This window comes from Staurois parvus, unplaced genomic scaffold (genome assembly GCF_062004578.1).
Source record: "Staurois parvus isolate SC_StPar_1 unplaced genomic scaffold, SC_StPar_1.0 ptg000686l, whole genome shotgun sequence".
Lineage (NCBI taxonomy): Eukaryota > Metazoa > Chordata > Amphibia > Anura > Ranidae > Staurois > Staurois parvus.
The window spans coordinates 2,346,313-2,371,268 of NW_028318482.1; the positions used below are offsets into that span (position 1 = coordinate 2,346,313).

Here is a 24,956-nt window from a genome sequence, read left to right on the forward strand (position 1 = left end):
CAATCAACAAGCTATAGTGAATAATGAACACCTATACAATAGAACAAGTAAACAACATTAATAGCTTCCATTATCATCTTAATTGTTTACATCTGCCAATGGGCATTACACTTAAACCTCATATTGCAACACAACAGTTTTATGCTATATATAACATCAAATTAGCATTATGGTGCTATATTATTACAGTATGTAAGAGTAGCTCCTCCTACTAAGTTAGCAATAAGAGCACAGTGCGAGTATGCAGTATTAGTTCTGCACAAATCGACTGCACAGATAGATGAAGGGCATGGAGAAGTTTGGTAAGGGATCTTTGCCTTTGTCTTTAATGTTATTTATTATTATTTGGAATGAGGGAAATTGACAGTGTATGCTTTTAGAACATTTCTGCAAATTTTTTTTTGACAGTTTACTGACATTTTACCATTTTAATGAAGTGCTTTTGTCAATAGAGAATAGAAATTAAGGTGGTTTAAAGTGTTTTATTTGTTGTTTTTAAGGGTGCAATGGGCTTTAAATGGCTCCCAATAAGAAAATTTAACTTTTGTGTGTTTTTTTTTTCCTTTTTTGTATAGTGTTCTTTACCATTTTTTTAATGCCATATACTTTTATAAAAAAATATTTATGTCTGGGTTTGTACTAAGTAAGGCTGGACTCACATCTTTGTGGTTTTTGTTTTACCCTTGATGTGTTTTCCATTTATATATATGTAAACACATCAAAATGCATCTTAACACATTTACTTTTTTTTAAACATTTCTTATTTTTTTATGTATACTTCTATAGAAAATAATTATTTATGTGTACACGTTGAGGCTGGACTCACAATTATGTGTTTTTCCCATTGACGCATTTTCTTTATAAATAAATGGAAATGTATCAAAACGCATCTTAACACATGTATCAACTGGAAAAATTCCTCCTGCGCTTAAAGGAAGTGGTACCTAAGTACTGAAGCAGCCAACACTCTAAACTGATAACTTAACAGTGATGTAATCAAATAATAAATTAGTGCAGCGCTAAAAAAATATTGAATCAATAATAATATAATCAAAAACATGCAATTGTAACATACCACACAATGATTTGTGATAAGATCAAAGATCTATATGGTGTACATATAAACAAAAGTGCTCAAAAGGTGCATACTGAGGTCATTTCTACCTCCTCTATAAGGTTCAATCAATATCACACAAATGAATTCATGTAAACAAAAACCCCTTTACACCTCCTACTTAAAGTAGGTATATCATGAGTCCCCTACAATTGGGGAAATAACACAAAGAGTGACTTGTGCAAAATAAATAAATACCATACAGTGACCAAACTTATAACTGAATACAAAATGCAATCATATAATAAAATGGTATAAAAATATAAATGTAACAGATAAAGTTTCTAGTAGTCCATAAATCTTCCAATCAATATTGCTTCAAAAACAACCTTCCATGCAAAGTGAAAACTTTGTGAAATTTGTGATTGTGTCAGCACACATATCCTCAGTGGCTAAATTTCCCCCTCACCTCCTTTTAGCGACGCACTGGGCCACTTTGCTTCCAGGATCACTCCAGGATCTTTATCAGGCAATAGCTGGTATTACTAGTAATCCACCTGTGGTCCCCCTCTCTGGTAGTTAGTGCGGTACGCCAGGCCTCTCACGATATGTACATCTGCTATATAACATACTCTCCCACACAAACCATGGTGAGAGACAAAAGATCCTCCATAGTGTAGTAGTTAGAGTAATAAAGCCTTTCTTTTAAGTAACAAATGCCCACTCACTTGTATAATATGACAAACTCGCATTTAAACCTCATGCTTGGGTGTACTGCATGGGTTAGGAATATTGGGTGTCCTAAGATGGCGTCCACGCGGGGTGTGCGTCACCACGTACCGGAAACTGCGTCACCGCGTACCAATGCGCTGCGTCACTAAAATCACGTGACTTCCTCAGGGTAGTTCTCACTGTGAAGAAACTTTTCCGTGTTTGCAGCTTACATTTCTTTTCCTCCAGACGTAAAGAGTGCCCCCTTGTCCTCTGTGATGACCTCAGGGTGATTAGCTCTACACCGAGTTCACTATATGAATCACTGATGTATTTATACATGTTGATCATATCCCCCCTTAATCTCCTCTTCTCAAGAGATAATTAATTCAGTTCCTCTAATATTTCCTCATAGCTGAGCTCCTCCATGCCTCTTATCAGTTTGGTTGCCCTTCTCTGTACTTTCTCCAGTTCCCCAATGTTCTTTTTGTGAATTGGTGCCCAAAACTGAACTGCTCATTCCAGATGAAGTCTTACTAATGATTTGTACCGGGGTAGAACGATATCTCTCTCTCTGGAGTCTATACCTCTTTTAATACAAGAGAGGATTTTGCTCTCTTTAGAAACCGCAGCTTAGCATTGCATGCCATTATTAAGCTTGTGATCTACCAGAACTCCCAGATCCTTCTCTACTATTGATTCCCCCAATTATACTCCCCCTCCCAGTATGTATGATGGATGCATATTCTTAGCCCCCAAGTGCAGAACCTTACATTTATCAAGATTAAACCTCATTTGCCACATAGTTACCCAATTAAACAATGCATTGAGGTCGGCTTGTAAGTTGAAGACATCTACTGCACAGCTTGGTGTCATCTGCAAAGACTGAAATGGTATTTTTAATCCCAGACCCTATATTGTTTATAAATATATTAAAAAGTAAGGTTCCCAACACTGAACCTTGGGGTACACCACTGACAACCCTAGACAATTCTGAGTATGAATCATTAACCACTACTCTTTGAATACTATCTTTTAGCCAGCTTTCTAACTATTTACATACAATTTTTTACAAGCCCATAGACGTTACCTTACACATTAGCCGTGTGAGGGGAACTGTGTCAAATGCTTTTGCATAATCCAAGTATACCACGTCCACCGCCACCCCTCTGTCGAAGGTTTTGCTCGCCTCCTCATAAAAAGAAATCAGATTTGTTGGACAACTTCTGTCTTTCATGAATCCATGCTGTCTGTTGCTTCAAATATTTTTTTCCAGCAAGAACTCATCTATGTGGTCTTTTATTAAACTCTCCAGTATCTTCCCAACTATAGAAGTTAAACTAACAGGTCTATAATTACTTGGTAAATATTTTGACCCCTTTTTAAATATTGGCACCACATTGGTCTTACGTCAATCCAGTGGTACTATTCCAGTCATTAAAGAGTCCCTAAAAATGAGAAACAATGACTTTGAAATAACAGAGCTCAGTTCTTTAAGGACCCGTGGGTGTATGCCATCTGGTCCAGGTGCTTTATTCACCTTTATTCTATCTAAATATTTTTGGATCATATCAATTGTGAGCCAATGTGGATCATCTGGAGCTGTGTCAATACCATGCCCATTATGGACAAAAGCTCCCCCATGCTCCTTTTGTATACACAGAGCTGAAGAAGGTATTTGATAAATTTGCCTTCTCTTTGTCCCCAGTCACCCACTCTAGATTGTTTTGTAAAGGGCCTACATGCTCAGACCAAACCTTTTTACTATTAATATATTGTCGACATATGTCGCATTCAGATGTGTTTTGAAACATTATGATTGAAAATGTATCAATGGAGATAGTAAAATGTACCTACTAATAAAGAAGTTTCTTATGTCCCAGGTGCCCCCCAGTAGTGTATGTAGGTTTTGTGCTGCCCCAAGCAGCACACAAATTGTGTGCCCCCCCCCTCCCCCCCAATGAGAGAGGAAGAGAGTTCAATGAGTGTGTGTATGTATGTATGTATGTATGTATGTATAGAAGATTTTTTTCCCTCTCTGTCTCTCTTCCCCCCATTCATCCTAGCAAATACCACCCCCCCCAAAAAAAAATCCACATTACACTTCCTAGTAAAAGTGGAGAGGAAAGAGCCAGGAGGAGGTGAGCTGTGTTGTGTTCTCTGGGCTCTCCCTCCTGTTGTCCTTGCAGCACATGAGACAGGATCACTGATAGATTGTATGGGACTGCCTGCACACGCATACAGTATGATTACCACCCCCTACCTCAACCAAGGGCTACTCATCTCCAGGCAGCAGGAAATGTGGGTAGGGGGTGATAATCATTGTGTTTGTATGTGTGTGTGTGTGTAGTCCCATACGATCTATCAGTGATCCTGTCTCATGTGCTGCATGGACAACAGGAGGGAGAGCCCAGAGAACACAACACAGCTCACCTCCTCCTGGCTCTTTCCTCTCCACCACTTCTCCTCTCCCTGCTCCAGGCTTTCCCCTGGTTCCAGCTCTGAGTGCAGGTGGGGGAAGGAGCACAGTGGCCACTTAGGAAAACCAGGGCACCCCCTCGTTCCGGCCATGTCTGACTCTCCCTCCAGCAGTAGAAAGCTAGCGGGAAGGAGAGGGAAAGAAACCCGCTTTCAGCTGCTGGAGGGAGAGATACACAGGGCATCATTTTGCAACTGCCCTCCCCCACCACACCGATCCTCCTGCTATCTGGGCCACCTACAGAAGTACCAGTGGTACCCCTCAGATGGCAGCCCTGCATGGCGCTGCTCACCAGGTCCCTTCTTCCAGGGGGCGACACTAAACAGTTCCGCCCTAGGCAAACACCTTGATTGCCTCAAGGTAAATAAAACACTGGTGCCCCCCCAAGTGGTTCAGGGAATGTGGAGAGCCACTCTGAATGATAAAAAGCCTTTATTTGAAAACACATACATTATATTTCAGGGGAATAATGAAAAGCGCTTTATGCTGGACCTGCAAGATGGATGAGAAGGTGGGGCACACTCAGCAATGGCACAAGGTCATGAAATGCCCATGGCTAAAATGGCAAACTGCATTCCCTCCCCCACAGCCCTTTTATTATGAATGAGTTAATGTATTTTCAAGTCAAGAAAATATTAAAACAAAACAAATTATATTAGGTTGAATTAATTCAAAACAGAGTTCACTCACATATTTTAACTGTATGTATTTTATTAGAGAAACGAAACAAAGTGTTTTGAATTGATACCACAGCAAATGTTACCAACTTTACATTTAACATACAAATGTTGCATAGGTGGCAGAGATCACGCCGCCTGACAGAGACAAGTGATGTGACATCTTCTAGTACTGAGTGCTGGAGAGCAGGAGCGCTCCAGTACTCAGCACCCTGCTGCCACTCGGCAAGTGCAAGCAAGGTCACAAGGTTTTTCAATCATTAAGACAGCGCTATCACCATCTAGTATAACATAGGCAAACATAAACATAAACTTAAAGTGCATATGTGCAAAACAGTGCAAAAAATATTAAAGTGCTATTCCAAAATAAGTGTCCTGTACTATCATGAAACAACAAATCAATAAAAACAGTCCTAAATAATAAAAAATGTTTTTTCTCTATTCAAAAAAGTGTCCCGTGCAAAAAGGAAAAGAAGATCTCAATAATCGTGCAAAAACAACAAAACAAAAAGCATAGACGCATACTGCATGAATGCAGGATTTAGCTCTCAGCACAATGCAGGGGATCTCTCCTCCAAACCTTAATCAGCAATTTCCTCTTAATGGTCATTCAATCATGAGAAACAGTCGGAAGGAGAAAAGAACGCTCATCGTGTAAAACCTTCACAATTTAAAAACAATGTACACCATGAATTTACAAAGATCGGTGCCACCATTGAAACTAGTAAATTAAATAATAAATAATCTCTGCTCAACCTATTTAGTGTTTATTTAAATTACTTTAAGATTATTCTAATGTTGCTGCAAAGCACTAAATGTGTCCCTACATGTATAAGAATAAAACAAACTTCAAATTTGCTGCACTACATTAATAGATCTATTGTAATATTGCAACAAGAATTATTCAAAATAAGTTGATTCACCAATGTAAATAATATAAAGACCATATAAACTAAAAAACCCAAAAGTGCCAAAATGGAAATGGAGGGTGGTCCACCACTGTGATGTTGCAGAAAGATTAAATATACTTAAAGTACACAGCTTCCAATCCTGTATTCTGGTAGATCACAGTTCTGGTAGATCACAAGCTTAATAATGGCATGCAATGCTAAGCTGCGGTTTCTAAAGCGAGCAAAATCTTCTCTTGTATTAAAAGAGGTATAGACTCCAGAGAGAGAGAGATATCATATTAACCTGGTACAAATCATTAGTAAGACCTCATCTGGAATATGCAGTTCAGTTTTGGGCACCAATTCACAAAAAGAACATTGGGGAACTGGAGAAAGTACAGAGAAGGGCAACCAAACTGATAAGAGGCATGGAGGAGATCAGCTATGAGGAAAGATTAGAGGAACTGAATGTATTTTCTGTGAAAAGAGGAGATTAAGGGGGATATGATCAACATGTATAAATACATCAGTGGTTCATATAGTGAACTCGGCGTAGAGTAAGGCTGGCCATACACTATACAATTTTCTTACAATTTTTTGTCCACTTTCTGCCCAATTTCTGTCAAGGTCCTACCTTTCCTCAGGGCTTGTACTGCTCCATGTGCTGGCATCCATCTTAGGTGTCTGCAAAGCACTGTGGGGTCCTTTATGCTTTCAGCCCTCTGAGGCTCCTCCCCCAGGAGGTGGCGGCTTATCACATATAAGTCTGCTGTTTGTAGCTGTCCATTGCATTCGTGTCCTGTCTGTTGCACAGCAGCAAGCTCCTGTTTAGTTTCTCATTGCTCTCCTGGATACCAACTCAGCTTTGGCAAGACTCCTTCCTGGCTTCTGACCCCGGTTCTGGCGACCATCCTTCCTGGCTTCTGACCCCAGCTCTGGCGACCATCCTTCCTGGCTTCTGACCCCGGCTCTGGCGACCATCCTTCCTGGCTACTGTTCTACCAAGTCATCCACTGTTGCTGTTGGACTTGCATAGACTCTGTCTTGTTTTTGTATAAAAAACCTACCTTTAATTGCACCTCCTTGTGTGTCTGGCTCCTTGCTCCCTGACAATTTCCTTTAGATTTACCTTCAATTATGTAGTGCAAGGGCCTGTCTAATTGGATACAATTGAAAGTGTTATTTAGGTTTGACCTCATATTATATGGTTTTTGGTAAATCTACAGCAAAAATCTCAAGAAAATTGTATAATGGATGGCCAGCCTTATTCACCTTGAGGTCATCACAGAGGAAAGGGGACACTCTTGACATCTGGAGGAAAAGAGATTTAATCTCCAAATACGGAAAGGTTTCTTCACAGTAAGAGCTGTGCAAATGTGGAATAGAGTCCCTAAAGAGTTGGTTCTGGCCAGCTCAGTGGATTGCTTTAAAAAGGCCTGGATTCTTTCTTAGATACACAGAATATAACTGGATACTAACATTTATAGGTAAAGTTGATCCAGGGAATAACCGATTGCCTCTCGGTGGATCAGGAAGGAAAGTTTTCTCTGCAGGAGCAAATTGGATCATGCTTTGCTGGGGATTTTTTTGCCTTCCTCTGGATCAACTGTGGGTATAGGATTATAACTTTTTTTTTTTAATGGTTAAACTGGATGGACTTTTGTCTTTTTTCAGCCAGACTAACTATGTAACTATGGCGTAGACCTCTTCTCTTAGTTGTGACAGACAGACCTTCTGCTGTGTGCCATTTCACAGATCAAGCATGTAGAACAAGCAATGTGACAAATTGTGCAATTAAAAGAGCTTATCTAAGGATTTTTATTAAGCAGCAGAATGCACAATAAACATGACCTTTTGGAACAGCCACCCTTCTCTATTAGGTGTGGCAGACATTGAGCAACATGCAAGCATTTATTGAGTAGAAAACAAACACTGCATTTTATCATGCTAAATACATGAAAAAAAAAACATCAACAGCATGCTCATAGTGGATCAAGAGAAAATAATAGGTCATAGTAATAGTAAACAACAGGCTGGGTAAGCAGTCTATAGTAACTGTTAATATACGCTACAATGACATTCCAGCAAGGCCCAATCCATATGAGAATGTTTTGTGGAGCCCGTTGTAGGAGGCAGAGAATTGGACTCCATGTGGGACAATCACACTTGAATGGTCCTAAAGCTCAATTTGTTTTAAGGCTGTTCCATTTAAAAAAAAACAAAAAACAAACAAAAAAAAAAAACACATCTTCTACTGGTATTGTCCCCCCAATATATTTTTTTGTAACAAATTGTCATTCAACCCAGAAGACTGAGGACATATTGTCAGTGCAGGATGACATGGACCCACCTACTGAGGGGGTGACAACACTGCACCTTGCACTCACAGTGTAACGATGCATCATTGAGGACTGTCTATCACTGGATAGAATAAGGACCCTGATTATCATGTGACCATTGTGAAGACGTCTGAGAAAGGTAAATATTAATTAAAAATATAGCATATCATACATGGGGGGGGGGGCTTTGCCATGGAGGGGGGGCCGATTGGGGGTCAGAGTCCTGAGTTGGGCTTTAACAGTTACATGGCTAAACATAAGTACAAAAATATAAAAAAAAACTCTATAGTGCAAATGGAGAAAGAGTGATTAAGTCCCAGGAAAGAAGCCATAGTCTCTGTATGGTAGATCAAGGTGTGTTAATCCACTTTTATAATGGATGCAGCTCTTCTAACAGGGTATTGGATGTCTCTGTGCACTAAAACAATAAAAAAACAGAAGGCACCGCCATCTAAGTGTATCAATTTAATTAAAACCAAAGAAAGGAAAGGGTTAAAATACACTCACAAGGAAGAGAGTAAATGGGCATATCATCAGTCCTTATTTGCTGGCAAGCCTCGGTGGACAGCGGGTGGATGGATGAGATGTATCCTTAAAACAGCTCTGCAGGATAGGTGGAATAGAGCTGGACTCTGTCAGAATGCAGATTAAGTCCATATTACAGGCTGTGTCTTCCTCCAGCAGCAAATATAGCCACGTTGGAACGCAAGCCAGAGCTAGGAAGGGAGACTTATTGACCTGAAAGCGTGATGGGTGGTACCTTGTTTCGGAGCCCGTACTTGTTCCTTTGTAAAACCATAAGAGGGAAAGGATAGCTATTTATTAGGCACTGAAGGAGGCAGGGGAGGGGAAATGTAGCACACATCAAATACTAGCATATTGGATCTTCTCAATGAATACCCTAACATTAGCAGGGCTCTATGAAGCGATAGAAACCCGTACTATCATTTAGTTCCATTGTTTTGACAATTATATTATATTCAAGCTATATATAGCCTTTTATAATATATTCACTATTATATATATTAATGTATTTCCTTTCTTATTCTATCCATATACAGAGAGCAAATCTTCTTGGAATGCAATTCACATTATGATCTTCATTCTATGGGCTAGAGTTTTTTTTTTTTTATCAGTTACATAGAATATATTTATTATAGTTTTGTTTACATTGAGTCAAATTTTCTTTGCAATGCTATTTGCATTATCTATTTTTATTTTATTTCTATTCTTTGTTTTATTTTTTGCACTAGAGTTCCCCTTTTATGTTTTTTTGTTTCTTTTCTTTTCTTTTTTTTGAGATCATGCACATAGTATTCATTTATTCAGTCAGTTCCACCCGAATTTAAGACATATCCACCCATACTTAACTATCAATAGTATTCCATGTGTGCTTCATTTCCCCTCCCCTTCCTCCTTCAGTGCCTAATAAATAGCTATCGTTACCCTCTTATGGTTTGTTAAAGGACTGATTGTGGGATCTGAAACATGGTACTGCTAATCACAGTGTAACAACAATACGTTCAGACGGCAATTCCGGTCCTAGCGCTGGCTTGCGTTACAAGTGCGGCTATATTTTCTGCTGGAGGAGGACACGGCTTGTAATACGGATGGAGTCTGCATTCTGACAGAGTCCAGCTCTATTCCACCTATCCTGTAGACCTGTTTTAAGGATACATCTCATCCACCCACCTGCTGTCCACTAAGGCTTACCGGTGAATAAGGACTGACGATATGCCCATTTACTGTCATTTTTGTGAGTGTATTTTAACCTTTCCCTTTCCTTGTTTTTAATTCAATTGCCACAATTAGATGGTGGCTCCTTCTGTTTCTTGTTTTACATGGCTAACCATACATGTGAATATGATCCTTCTAACCCCCCATATTTTTTTTTTTTTTTTTTTTCCTTTTAATCATAGGATATTTATTGAGCCACTTTCCTAATGTAAAAAAACTCACAGCATGTTACTAACCTACAGAGACAACAAATCTGCCATCAGATACAAAATGAACATTTGACAACATTACATTTCAGTTGAATGTACAGGCTAGCAGTGCAACTGCAAGGTGAACATAAAGGTCCTTATCCTTTCAAAAAGACAATGGTGGCATCATAACGTGTATAGTGAGATCAAACGTAGAGCAAGGAAAACAAATTTCTAGAAGGAGTGGAAAATCAGCAGGTCACAGCCCTATCACTTGCATTAATTAAAAAGTATAACCAAAACAATTATCCACAGCTGGATTAACATGATCTACACTATTAAAAAAAAAAAAAAAAAAAAAAAAAAACCTGTAAAAAATATAAGTGGAACATAGTACTTCTTCTTTTTTTGATCTTTAGTGTGAGCCTAGTCACTTTTTCGTAAAATCGAATACCAGCAAACCATTTTCATTTTTGATTGTGAGTGGGGAAAGTTTAGAACAGCATTAGATATTTGTTCATGGCCCCTTTTGGAGAGATTCTCTTCAACTTCCTGTCAGTAAGGAAATCTTATGTTGGCCACAGATGATTCCTCCATCTACACAAATGAGTTGGATGAATGCATCCCTCCTGTCAAAACATTTGTATCCTCACAGTGGGACTCTCTGCTGTCAGAAGTCACTGATCAGTGACTACAGCTGATCAGTGACTTTCTGTTGAACAGGGACAGCCACACATGGATTGACATTCAGCTGGTCCCTGATGAGCAGAACACATTTTGATTCATCTATGGCCAGCTTTACTGATCGGGATTCAGACCAGAATAAAATCCTGACATGTTCTAATCCATGCGCAGTCTACTAATGAAACAAATGCTGTCTTGGATGGATTCTCCTAATTTTCTGTCCTAATGATGCAACAGGAAGATCTCAAGGGGATCTCCTATACAGGGATACAGACAACCTTAAAGTGGTTCTAAAGTCTTAAGGTTTTGACAAAGTGTTCTAACCCTTTCCAACTATAAGGTTTTTTTGTTGAGGTTCTATTTTAAGAACAAGCTAACACGCCTAGACTATAAATACTGGCATGCTGTTTCCTTGTATGCCATAGCTGATAAATGGATGTTCCTCTGCTGTTTTTGCCTAATAAAAGATCTTTGCTAATCACGTTTAATTGCATGACTTATGTTTTGTGTTGGCCAATTGCAACTGAAAACTGGATCAGGACTAAAAATAAATTCCCAAATGTTCAGGGCTTATGTGCCTAGTTCCACTATGACCTTGGCCAATATGCATAGATGTGTTAGCGTTTAACATGAGAATTGTTTTGATATGGACCTTATTAAAATTAATAAAAAAATATAATTTTTTTTTGGTTTCTGACTTCTAGCAGAATTATCCTTCAGTATTCCTGCCAGTATTAGTTTTTAATATTATTGATGTGGGAAAGATTAAATAGAAAGTCATACTTTGCACTCATAGCAAGTAAGATAACAGTGTGACTAGTCGCAGGAGTGATATTCATTCACATATTTGACAGTCGGCTGGCTGTCCTTAGTTCTTTCAACCCTAAAGATGAGCTTTCAGTCACTTTACATGTCAGCATGACCTTTTTGTTGCAGTGCATTAATACATGTGTTAATGTGTGTTGGGTTAGGTGGCCTATAATTGTGAAAGGGCTTCCAGTGAATCTCAACAGATTAAAAAACATCCATGACCCTTAAAGTAGCACAGCACATGGTATATTGGTTGTTGCATGCTGTTATGCACCATGTGATGTGCTCTCCTGTACAATGTGTTAAGGTATCAATAAATTGCACTTCAATGCATCACACTTGGAGCAGCTGCTTTGCCATGCATTGTGGTAACACACACATGCACTTTAGCACCCTTTGCCACAATGCAGAAGTGTAAATGGGCCTTAACTCATACAGTTGTGTTGTACAAGTACTAAAGGTAGTTGCCAGAGAATATCATTTTGTTGCGCATGGCTATGTGAGTCTAATTTATCAACCTAGCCCAAGAAAAAAAAAAAATACCCAATAGGAGTCTCCATTACTTGTATTCACATTGTTATGGTTGGTTAGTAAAAATATTATCTACAGTACTTTGTAATTTCTTTGTTCCCTCAGTATTTCTCAGCCTGTTGGTTTGGGCTGGGGCATATGGAGAAAGCCGCAAAGGTTCAAACTTGTTGGAAGAATGTCTTAAAGATCCAGAGTATGAAGACGTGATGAATATTGCCATACACGGGTTGCCTTCTGTCCCAAAGTCTCGCCAGAAACACATTGTAATTGTTGGTGCTGGGATGTCTGGATTATCAGCGGCCAAAGCATTACAGGATGCTGGTCACAGAGTAAGTAGAATTTTTGCCGGAAGGTACTCATAGACGTTGGTAGTACTCCTTTCCACCCATGTGCAATATACACTCACTGGCCACTTTTTTAGGTACACCTGTTCAATTTTTTATTTACCAATTGCCTGGTAAAACAAATTGCTAATCAGCCAATTACATGGCAGAAACTCGATGCATGTAGATGTGGTGAAGACAACTTGCTGAAGTTTAAACTGTGCATCAGAATGGGGAAGAGAGGAGATTTAAGTAACTTTGAACATGGCATGGTTATTGATGCAAGCCTGGCTGGTCTGAGGATTTAAAAAAACAAAAAAAAAAAACCCTGCTGATCTACTGGGATTTTCAAGCACAACAATCTCTAGGGTTTACAGAGAATGGTCTGAAAAAGAGAAAATATCCAGTGTATACTAAAATGCCTTCTTGATGTCAGGGGAGAATGGGAAGACTGGTTTTCAGGTGGCAGGGTCAAAATTTGGTGTAACACGAGAGCATGGATCCATCCTTACATCAATGGTTCAGGCTGGTGGTGTAATAGTGTGGAGGATATAGCAAGGCGTACCTAATAAAGTGGCCGGAGAGTGTATACTGTACCTTGGTAACATATAAGATTTTGCAACGCTGGCATATCTGTAAATTTATGAAGCACTGTTAAAGTCTCAGCATGAAAGTACAGGCATAACCAAAACTTTTTTTTTTTTTTTTTTTAATTCCAGTTTTAAATAGAGAGGAAAAGTTAAAGTAGAACTAAACACTCACATTCCAGCACGTGTCTCAGCGTAGTAAAGTTTACCGCATGAGCTTCATAAACCCTATTCTGCATTACATAACAAACTTAATCTCAGCTAACAGATGAGCATCTATTTGTATTAAGCAAATTGTAAGGAAAGGAACATGGTAAATTATAAAGGCAAGCTGCATAATGCAAAATTAAAAGTAGCCTTCTAGGAAATATTCTAAGAGTATTAATTGTTAACTAATTATAGATTGTTATCCCCATAATAATGAATGCAGTCAAGTTGCATAACCAGATGTGGTGTAATAGCTGTGACCAAATTAGACTTTAACTAGATGAGTGGCAAGCAAATAAAAAGGGTTAGCAGTAGTATCGGTGTGTAAAGATAAAATGCCAATATACTGTAATACTGAATTCCAAAATAAATCTCTCTCGCTCTGCCCTTTCTGCCAGGATAGATAGGTGTTGTTTTTTTTTTTTTTTTTTTTTTAGTTTGGGCAAGGATACAGGGGCCCCATGATCCCCCTATTGCCAGGGCTCCCCATGAGTTGTCAGTCTGCCCCTGGTCATCCTTACCATGGTGCTGTGGGAGGAAGTTGGGGAAAGATAAGAATGCTATGTAACTATCATCTAAGAGGCTGATACCAGGTCAAATTCAGGTACTTAATACCTGCGTTTTGAAAAAAAAAAAAAAAATAAATACATTTTAAGGACGAAAACTAAAAAATTGAGTGGTGCTTTATCCTTAAAATACTAATCTCCCCAAAGTCATGTGTCATCAAATTGCCACACAACTGTGTATATAATCTGTTTCAACATGACAAAAAATGGACATTTAAAGTGAACATAGAATAAAAATATTTTAATCCAATAGAAGTCCCACAAAAAGTGTAGTCATTCTTTCTCCAATCGATATAGTGCTACTAATTCATGAATATCCAATATATAAGCTCAAATCTTCTCTCAATTTTGTGCACCAGGCTCCACCAACCGATGTGCTCTCACCTGGAGCTTTTGACCTCACATATGTTTGGTCAAGATGTTTCCTGTAAAAGGATTCAATCTGCCCACAAGAGTGAATCATTAATGTACAACCGCCTCCTTCTGGTGATCCTGCCAGTAACACACTACTTGTCCTGAAGGCTGAACAAGCGAAAATGGAGTCGACTCCTGGCCCTTTTCTCCTGCTGAGTGCCCCCAGAGCAAGCCGCTTGCAATGGGGGCACCTGTGCACGCTCGATGGCAAGCCACTGCTGTCTGTCCATTCACACACAGTGGCTCATCCCTACTTTCCTGTTTTATTGCCCACCTGAACTAGGAGATGTAGTTGCTCAGGGGCTGTTCACATGGCAAAAATTGAGTGGCAGGTCACTGTGAATAGGGATTTGTTACAATAGCATGCAACGCACATGGTTACAGCATTTCAGCATTTTCAGGGTTTAAACAGGTTCCCCTTTAACTGCTTGCCAAACACCATTCAAACATCTGAAAGGGCCCTTTTAGCCCTCCTTCCTCCCTCAGAGCCCCCTAGATCCCTTTTTAGTTCTCCTCATCTTCATCCCACTGACATGGGTGCCAATCATTCCTGCTTAGACTGACACCAAAGATAAAGTGACATTATTTCCTTAAAAAAAGTTTTGGCCTTGGATCTAATTTCATAAGAATGTAACTTTAAAGACAGGAATTTTTTTTTTTTTTTTTTTTTTTTTTTTTTTCTTCTTCTAGAACAGGTGGCTAAAAATCTATAGAAATTGTGTACCAGTGCCCAGACTATGGATGTTAAACTACGATATTTACATTTATTCCATCAAGCTTTAAAGTAGAACTAAATCCACATTAGGATGCAAGACGAAATCCCTCCAAAATGGTGTGTGTGTGTGTTTTTACCAGGGTCACCAGAACTGGTGCCCCCATTGGAAGATTTCCCTTCTATTCCTGTTCTGGTGTCAACCCAAAATGTGGGAATTTCTTATACTCTTACTTTTGGTGATAATTGTAAACATGACAAATAGACAAGGTAAATCTCCCTAACAGGAATATAGACCGCAATAAAAACCAGAGAGGTGTTCTAATCTCCAATCTGTCCAAAACTGTGTAAAAATTAATTTCTCCACTATGTCCCTTAATTACTCAGGTGAATGGGGACTTGTTTTAAATTTAAAGTGCCTTTACTGCTTGTTTGTTTGGAAGATTAGAAGGAACCTTTTTAGTTTTGGATATAGTAGCACCAGAACCCTTGTCATGTGTTGCTGTCCATGCTTGGGGAATCACTATTGGCTAGACGGAGAATAGAAATCGAAAATTGCAGTTTTTACCAGGAAAGGAGGTGAGGACCTCTATCAAAGAGGACACTTGTTTCATTCGCATCTACCTAAAAGAGGGGATTTATCATTTCTTTATGTCTCTGGGAGAGTAAGAAGGGACAATCTCTGCAACATAGCAATAAAAAAACCTGACAAGTAATTTGACCTTTTTATGCACTGAATCCAAAACTAAAAGGATTCATTAACCGAGAATTCTGTTCAGAAATTTCCCTTAGTTTTGAAACGCAAGGGATGGGTTTAGAACATCTGTCAGATTTTTATTGTTGGTGTCTCTGTTGGGCACTGGCAGATGGAAGTCTCTTCAAAATGGACACAAGTAACAATAACCCAAAATATATTTACTTTCTCACTCTAACCAAAAATTGTTTGGCTGGGAGTTCCAGATTAATTTATGGTTGGGTAACATTGATGAGTGAATATTTTCCAGTAATGTTTCCACTCTCCTTTTACTTCAGGTGACAGTGCTGGAGGCTAGTAACCGTATAGGGGGTCGTGTACTGACCTATAGAGATCCACAGGGCTGGTATGGAGAACTGGGACCGATGCGTATTCCTCCATCTCATAGGTATCTATAAGGCTTTTATATTGATGAAAAAATATTTCATTTTGCATATAACATTCACCTTCATACTTTCTGATAACTAAAAACTAAGGCTGCTAATTCCTAGAGGGTTCAGATGTTAACACTCACACTGTATAATGCTCCACTCTATCAATAAGTACAGAAAGTTCAACTCTCTCCCAGAAAGCTTTTTTTCATCTTAGTATGTGAAAGTCCTAAAATGTACAATTGTTCATTATTACAGGCTTATACGGGAATTCATTCGTCAGTTTGGATTGCAGATGAACCCTTTTATCATATCTAATGTCAACAATGTATACATGTTCAATAATATAAGACATCTACAAAAAGATGTTGCTAAGAAGCCAAACTTGTTTGGGTTTACGTTGACCCCTACGGAAGAAGGACTATCCATTGATGATGTAGTTCCTGAACTGGCACAACAGGTAATCACTGCATCTTAGAATATACTATATCCTCTGTACTGAATAGCAGGAAACTGCTGGCTGTATCTAGGGGTGTTGGGGCTTCTGGGGTGAAAACATGATGACAGGAGTACAGTGTAAATTCAGAAGAAGAGAGCAGATGAATCGGATAAGAGTAGACCGCGTTGCCAGCTAGAGACAAATGGCTTTCATTGGAGTAAAAGTACCAGAAATACCTGCTCTTCACCTGAGTCAATGAAGGTATAGATGGACTTGTGCAGCAGGACAACTCCCAAGAGATATCTCTATCCTCTCTCCCTATCCAGAGCTATAGTACCACTACAGTTCCTACATGCATATAAAATCAACTAAACACCAATTAAGAATAACAAATGTGCAACAGTCGTGCTCAAAAGTACATCTGTGTACAGTGTATATCTATGTGTAAAGTATAGAACACTTCTTCATACAGTCAATTTGAAAAAGTGGTGAATGGTCCTTTTAACCCCCTTCACACCTAAGAGTAAAACAAATCTTAATGCCGAAGCACAATTTTGCAACGTTGACATGTTAGTAAAACCATACATATCATCACTACTTTGTGTTTTTTTTTTTTTTTTGTTTTTTTTTTTTATGTATGGGGGGGGGGGGTCCCCTCTATGACAGGAGTTGCAGAGATGCAATGTATCCCTCTCCTTCATAGAGGAAAAAACCGGGACCTGGGGCTCTCAGTGACACTCCCATCTTTGTGCTGTGCAGCGGGCTCCCAGCAGAAAGACAGATGTGCAAATATGAGGCTACACGGAAAAAAAGCCCAGTTCTGTGAGGCTGCATATTTGTGCAGTCAGCGTCAAGCGGTTAAAGAGTGTTACCCCAGCATTTCATATTTATGATATGTATGTGGTACAATGTGCTTTGGGTAAAAATGTTGTTTTTTTTTTTTTTGTGAAATACCTGGCGCTCCTGCCAGTCCCCCTACTTTCCTATTTCAAACTGAACATGCTATGCATGAGAGCACATTCCTCCCAGTGTGGTCAGTTTTCTGGTTGTGCTGGGGGCACAGCTTACCTATCCTCAAATGGGCAGATTTGTGCTAACATAACACAGCCATTCACTGGGAAGATCAGTGTATTGCTTTCTCCACCCCTAGCTCTTTAAGCCCCTTATGCATCTGAGAACCGAGATTATGTTATCAATCACTTGTATAACAATTTTTTTTTTTTTTTTTTTTCATTCCTATTTTAAACAGGGTATTTTTACAAGGTGAAGGTTCACATATACTAAAGTTATTTTCCACCATTATAGAATCTACCAAACTGATCCTCTTGACACTCAATACATATACATTGAGTGGATCACTTAGGTGGACACTTTTGAGGGAAACAAGTTTTAAAGGACTTTTCTGCACTTTATCTAGTGGATTGTATAGGGAAGTGATAGATAGATAGATAGATAGATAGATAGATATAATGCACTGGTTTGTTACACATTTTACTCTTTTGCGTATAATTTTTACAACTTTTTTTTTTTTTTTTTTTTTTTATTTCATTGCGGTTTGATCTTTATATGCATGTAAGGATTGTGGTGGTACTATAGTAATAGGTATTTCTGTATATAACTCCAAGTATATGGACTAGACCAGTGGTTCTTAACCTTGGTTCGATCGAACCCCAGGGGTTCGGTGAGTCAGTCTCGCAGGTTCAGTGGAGGTGAAGACCCACACCCGACTCATATGATTCGTGCAGTAAATATTCATTATGTTTTTGTGTGAAAATCATGTTTTAATGGTTTTGTTCTTTGTTCTTAATGGTTTTGTTCATTTTGTGCACCTATGTATAAATATATACCTATGTTTTAAATTTTAAAAATCATATTTTATTTTTCCAATTAAGAAGGGTTCGGTGAATGCGCATATGAAACTGGTGGGGTTCATTACCTCCAACAAGGTTAAGAACCACTGGACTAGACAAATGAAGACACAGACAGTTAAAGATTTACTAAAACTGGAGCACTCAATCTGGTGTGCATGGTAGCCACTTGGCTTCTGACTTCAGCTTGTTCAGTTAAGCTTTGACTATAAAACCTGGAAGCTGATTGTTTTCTATGCAGAGCTGCACCAGATTTTGCACGCATCCATTTTAGTAAATGATCCCCATAGTGCCAGTACAAAGCAGGCAGACCAGAGCAGATGGAGTCATGACTAGGAGCATCAGCATACAAATATAAGCCAACACAGACAGGCAAACAGGATCAGAAGCCTTTAAAAATGCTAGAACCTGGCCCTTAAGGAAATCTAATTTTCATTGTAACTTACATTTTCTTTTTTTAGTTTGTAAGACGAGTCGTTGGAGAAAACTGCTCTGGAATCTTGGACTTGTTTGACAAAGTTTCTCTTCAGGTACATTTTTTAGGCAAAGACTATATATAGCACTGAGGGCACAAAAATCCATTGACTGTACAAAGGGATCTCTCTGGATGTATATTTTACTTTACAAATTTGCATGCCTGAAATCAGCTGGGGTGAAAATTGGGCAGTTCTCTGCTACACTTACATAAGGGCTGCTTTTAGCTGATTGTGATGTGCTTTTTATATCTGTTTTACTAAACAGGGAAAGTTCCCATCTGTAGAACATGTGCGGGACACCCACGCTTGTAGACCTTTTTAAATGTTTCAATCATGCTAATTAAAGTAAAGTGTTAAATAGCTGCAGCTCGCCCCATGTATCCCTGTTCATAGACTCTAACTTTTAGTAAGTTCCCATCTTTGCAAAACTGATTCTGGAGTTTTTTTTTTTTTTTTTTTTTCCCTCTGATAGTCTTTCCTGGTGGATGAAGGACGTTTGACTGCTGGTGCTGTTAGGATGCTTGGAACCTTCATGAATACTAATAGTCAGCCCTATGTCTCATTTATTGAAGCAATTCTGGAGGATTATATTTTTAAAACCCCAAGGTACAGTAAATAAATAACATGCATGCTGAATCCAAACCCCAGTGAAGTCAATGAGAGCTGAATTTGTGACTTCAAAACAGCCCATGTTCTAGGCTAATGGGCAAAGAGTTGTAAAAATAGCACAGATGGGCGTGGACACTGTCTGGGAATACAAATGCAAAAAAATTGAACCTTAAATTTGTCGAAGCACTAATTTACATTGTAAATTATTATTTTATTTTTTTTATTTTTATTTTTTTTTTGTGGAACTTGAGGCCAGAATTAAAGATGGGACAACAGGCAGGAATTTAATGCAGAAGATACTGTATGCTTTCTCTTCTGCATTAAAGTTACCTAGCTGCCTGGCCACCCTTGTACAGTGAGCTGCGCATGTACAGCTCACTTTAAAAATTTGGTAATGCCAAATCTGACTGAACTCCCACACATGTGCAGGAGTGAGGTTATCCAGCCAATGAGCTGAAGATGCCAGCAACCAGGCAGGGAGCTTAGGGGTGTCACATCGCTGGAGCTTAAGTGACTGACTATAGTTCCGCTTAAAAGCACTGACATTCACAAAAGAAAAATGTGTTTGAAAAAATTAAGCCAAGAGGGAAAGCCATTTGCTGGTAATTTTAAAGCAAAGATGGCACATAGTCCCCAATCTTCTACCAAAATACATAGTACAATTTTATATTTTATTTGTAAATGTCACGGAATGAAAGAATTGTGTAGAATCCCTATCCAAAAAAGCATACCCAACTCTTTAAGCCTAGTATTGATTTTTAAGGGGAATTTCATCACAAAAAACAGGCACGTTGGCAAAGCACCCCCTTGATGTCCTCAAGTTGATGAGGACAAGGTATTTTTACACACACTTGCCCATAGGTTGGCAGGTGGGAGGCTTATTGGAATTTAGAGGCCACCTTTAATAATAAACTGACACCTAAATACCCCTTCCCATGTGAAAGAGTAAGGAGTACTATGTACCCCTTCTCATTCTCAAAGAAGTAAATGTGAGTCCCACTCCCGCAACCACCCTCAGCTGCATTCTTTCTTCAGAGCCATTCTGAATGGTACCCTGAAACATCTCATTCTGCAGCGTGATCGTGGGAGTGGGAACTGCATGGTCAAAAAGACTATGTGGTTTCAGTGCAGATGCGTTTTGCATGAAACATAGGCACAGTAGCCCATTCAATTGAATGGGCAGCCATGCGCGTGCAAATGTGGGGTGCGTGGCCCACACTAGTGTGTGAACAGGTCTTAAAAAAAAAAAAAAAGCACAAACCGAATGACTGACTAGTGTTTTTTTTTTTTTTTTTTTAAATTTTTTTTTATTATTATTAGAAGACTTGTCAATGTCCCACAATGCACATCCACCTTAAATCATTGTTCAGTGACGTTGATCCGTGTCAATTTTGATACCTGCAAACTCAACGAAACAAAAAAAAAAAATCCACCTGCTAGGACACATTTAGACTGTTTGCTTGCCTCCCAGCAAATGACAAAGTGAGCAGATGACCTCTGTTTTATACAAGGGGTTGGGGGTCTCCTGGATGATGTCATTGACCATATATGGGCCCAACCATATTGGTTGTCGCTGGGTCATAGGGAAGAACACTGGGAAGTCATTGACTGTCCATGCACATGCACATGCACATGCACATGCACATGCACATGCACATGCACATGCACATGCACATGCACATGCACATGCACATGCACATATAGAAATCTAAACCGCAACAAAGTTTAATCTTCATCTGGCAACTTGCCTAATTTTTTTTTTTTTTTTTGACAGGGTAGGGAAAATGTAAAACACTGTCAATTTGTTAGTGTTGTTTGTGTTAAATACTAGGAGTGCTCAGGGTTTTGAGCACAGAAACCTCAGCTGCCCATTGACATATATGTGCAACTTGTGTGCATTAAAGGCCACCCTCTTTTGGTACCAAACATATGTTATGTGGGTGACAAGAGGTTAGATGGCTAAATCTACTTTGAAGACTTCTAGAAATAAATACAGATAACTATGACCTCATTCTGAAAAATTTCTATTTCTCTAGGTTGGATGAGATCACTGGAGGTTTCGATCAATTGCCCTTGGCTTTAGCCAAATATTTGGGAAATGTGATCAGATTGAAATCCACCGTAGTTAAAGTCATGAGGAATGAAAAATCAGTAATTGTCTACTACCGTAAAGATAGATCCACCCCTCCCACCAGCATAATGGCAGACTATGTCATCATAACATCTACTGCAAAGGCAACCAAACGTATTAAGTTCAGTCCTCTTCTGTCCACCGAGAAGAATTTTGCATTAGCTAATGTCCACTATGCAAGTGCCACAAAAATCTTACTGAGCTGCAATGAGAAGTTCTGGGAGAAGGATGGTATAGTTGGTGGGAGAAGTATCACCGATCGCCCATCCCGTTATATCTATTACCCAAGTCACAACTTCACCCAAGGAAGAGGGGTCCTCCTTGCATCATACACTTTATCAGATGAGTCCTCCTTCTTCCTATCCCTCAGTGATGAAGAGTGCTTTGACATTATTATTGAAGACTTGGCTGCCATTCACTTGAGATCAGAGGAGGAGCTCCGACACCTTTGTCCTAAGGCTGTGGTGAAGAAGTGGAGCCTGGATCCATATTCCATGGGTGCTTTTGCCCATTTCATCCCATATCAGTTTAGGGATTTGTTTGAGTACCTGTCTCAACCTGAAGGCAGAATATATTTTGCTGGGGAACACACATCTGCTCCCCATGGCTGGATTGACACTGCTATCAAAAGTGGCCTGAAGGCTGCAAGAGCTGTTCAAAATGATGCCAACACATTTCTCCACAAATAATATAATTGCATACTTGTATGAATACCAATAATTATTGGTTCTGGAAATATGCATTCTATGTCAAGCAGTATACTCACAGAAAAAAAAAGTTATTGGTGATAGTTTAATAGTATCACCATTCCATATGACTAGACATCATTCATATTCATTTAGGGCCAATGCACTACAGTGTGGTGTTTTTTGTTTATCTTCAAGAGAACTAGTGATGGCTAGGCTTATGTTAGAATCGTAGCCATTAGAAGTCTGTCTATTTAAAATATGGCTGAATAAATGTAAAAAGCACTTGCCCAGTAATTACAAATTCTCAAAGTATTTTGCCTAATGTATTTGTCTATGAGCATCAGCTCCATCTAGTGGCCATAATGCAGTATTTTCCTGACTTGACTCAACCAGGGAAAAACTTGGCTAAAAGGAGCTGATGATCATAGGAAATAAAAGTATTGGGAAAGTATTGGGAAAGATATGGTGAGGCGAATTCCTGTGACATTTGCAAATAGACCCCCCCATGGTCTTAAATTGTTACACCTGTACAGGTGTACCCATCCATTTATATCAGCCACCTTATTAAGGCTAGGTTCAGACATATGTGGTGCTAATTTGTCCAGTTTTCTGGTGTTTCAGTGAGCAGTTGTGGTGTGAATCCCCTGCGGTTCTGCCTGAATATGCATTTTCGGTACAACTGCATTTTTGGACCTCTCTTTCATAGGTGCACACTGTGGTTTTTCATAATCTCTACTGAAACGGCATTATGTTGTAGAGTGCTGTGTAAACTGTTGGCGCCATAGAAATCCTGTAAAATAATAATTACATATGAACACATACTTTTTTCACATGCGGTTTTCCATATACTTTATGGACCTCAAACTCGGATCACAACTTGCACACAACACTTTCAAAATGTATTACAGCTGGAATGTATAGTGAATGACCTCTATAGAAAAACATTTTATTTCTCATGTCATGGAAATCCTTGCACTTCACAATGCAACCGAAACTGCATCTGTGTGAACCAAGGCTGGATGTCACTTGATTGAGGACAGAGGTCCCCTGAAGTCTGGCCATGGTGGCTTTCTCAAATGCCACCTCACACCCTACATACTATGACCTCTAATACAAGCTGAAGAGTTGGCTACATGCAAAAGTACTTTTTTTTGGGTATTTATGTAGTGCCATCAATTTTACACATGTATTATACATTCATATTGGTCCCTGTCCTCAAGAAGCTTACAATCTAAGGTCTCTAATCTGCATTCATACATATACCTACTAGGGCTAATTAACCACTTTCCTGCCTTCCTATAGTACATATACTGCTACAGGATGGCAGGGGTGTGCAATATCACTTGTATATATGTGATTTTGCATTTCTGGGTAGGGGATGTGTGTGAGCCACATGTGCGCTGTACCCCCGCCGCTATTCACAAACTTTGTTGTGAACAGCCGTGTCCCGGCCAGTGATTGCTCGCCAGCACCCCGTGATTGAGGACCATTACCGACGGAGGGAGAGAACTGTATGTAAACAATACAGTTCTCTCCTGTCAGCTCCTGCACACTGATTTTGTATGGCTCTGGAAAGCTATGTTCTTACAGTGCAGCACACAGCCCTTTGATCGCCCCACATTAACCCCTTCCTGCCCTGTGCCGTTAGTACAGTGTCAGTGCTTTTTGTTAGCACTGATCACTGTAGTGATGTCAGTGACACCAAGTCTGTTCCCCCCAGTGTCAGAATGCCTGCCGCAGTCCCGCTCTAAGTTGCTGATCGCCACTAGTAAAAATAAGAACAAACATCCCAGTATCTATAACGCCATTTGTAAACGCTATAACTTCACATAAACCAATTCATTTACATGTATTGGGATTTTTTTTTTCTTTTAGCAAAGACATGTAGCAGAATCCATTTTGGACTAAATTTATGATGAAATTTGACTTTTTTTTTTTTAATTTTTACTGGACACGTTTAATAGCAAAACATCAAAAATAGTTTTTTTTTTTCTCAAAATTGTCGGTTTTTTATATATATATATATATATATATATATATATATTTATATTCTTGCAAAAAGTAAAAAACGCACAGGTGCTCAAAGACCACTGAAAGAAAGCTCTAGTCGTGGGAATAAAAGGACATTTAATTTGGGTGCAGCGTTGCATGACAACGCAATTGTCAGTTAAAGTAACGCAGTGCTGTAGCGCCAAAAATGGACTGGTAAATCCTCTGGAGGGCAAGTGGTAATTTACCAGCAAGTCTTTGGAGTGTGGGAGGAAGCCCATGCAGTCACAGGGAGAACATGCAAACTCCATACAGGTAGTGCTGTGGTTGGAATTTGAACTGACGACACTAGTACTGCCAGGTGGAAGTGCTTGCTGGGGGCAAATATAATGCTTCATATCTAAGCCTGCACAATTATATTAATTTAAGGCAAAACTTTCTGATTGTTTTGCATAAATTTCACCAGCACTAGTTCTTTCAATAGCAGGTTGAAGGAAAGCTGTAAACTAAGTTTATAAACTAAATGTTTCAACTTTATCTTTTTTTTTTTTTATAGTCTATATTTTTTTCAAACTACCTCTGTATATATGTATATTAAATAATATCTGGTGGAGAATATTCCAATGTTCGCAGTAGACCATATGTACTTCAATAAAGTGCTATCAATGCGTCTCTGTGTAAAAACTGTGTTTTCTGTGAGAGAGATTCCTCCAGCTACTAG

At 39.1% G+C, this 24,956-nt stretch overlaps 1 protein-coding gene across 1 annotated transcript; it reads left to right on the forward strand.

Annotated features, from left to right (window-relative positions):
* The first annotated feature begins 205 nt into the window (after positions 1-205).
* On the forward strand, positions 206-24,905 carry LOC149447444 (L-amino-acid oxidase-like). Its single transcript, XM_089652559.1, has 7 exons — positions 206-302; positions 12,206-12,429; positions 15,942-16,051; positions 16,293-16,494; positions 18,803-18,871; positions 19,290-19,423; positions 21,463-24,905. The coding sequence occupies exons 1-7, from the start codon at positions 281-283 to the stop codon at positions 22,244-22,246; spliced, it is 1,545 nt and encodes a 514-aa protein (XP_089508685.1). The 5' UTR covers positions 206-280; the 3' UTR covers positions 22,247-24,905.
* Positions 24,906-24,956: the final 51 nt, after the last annotated feature.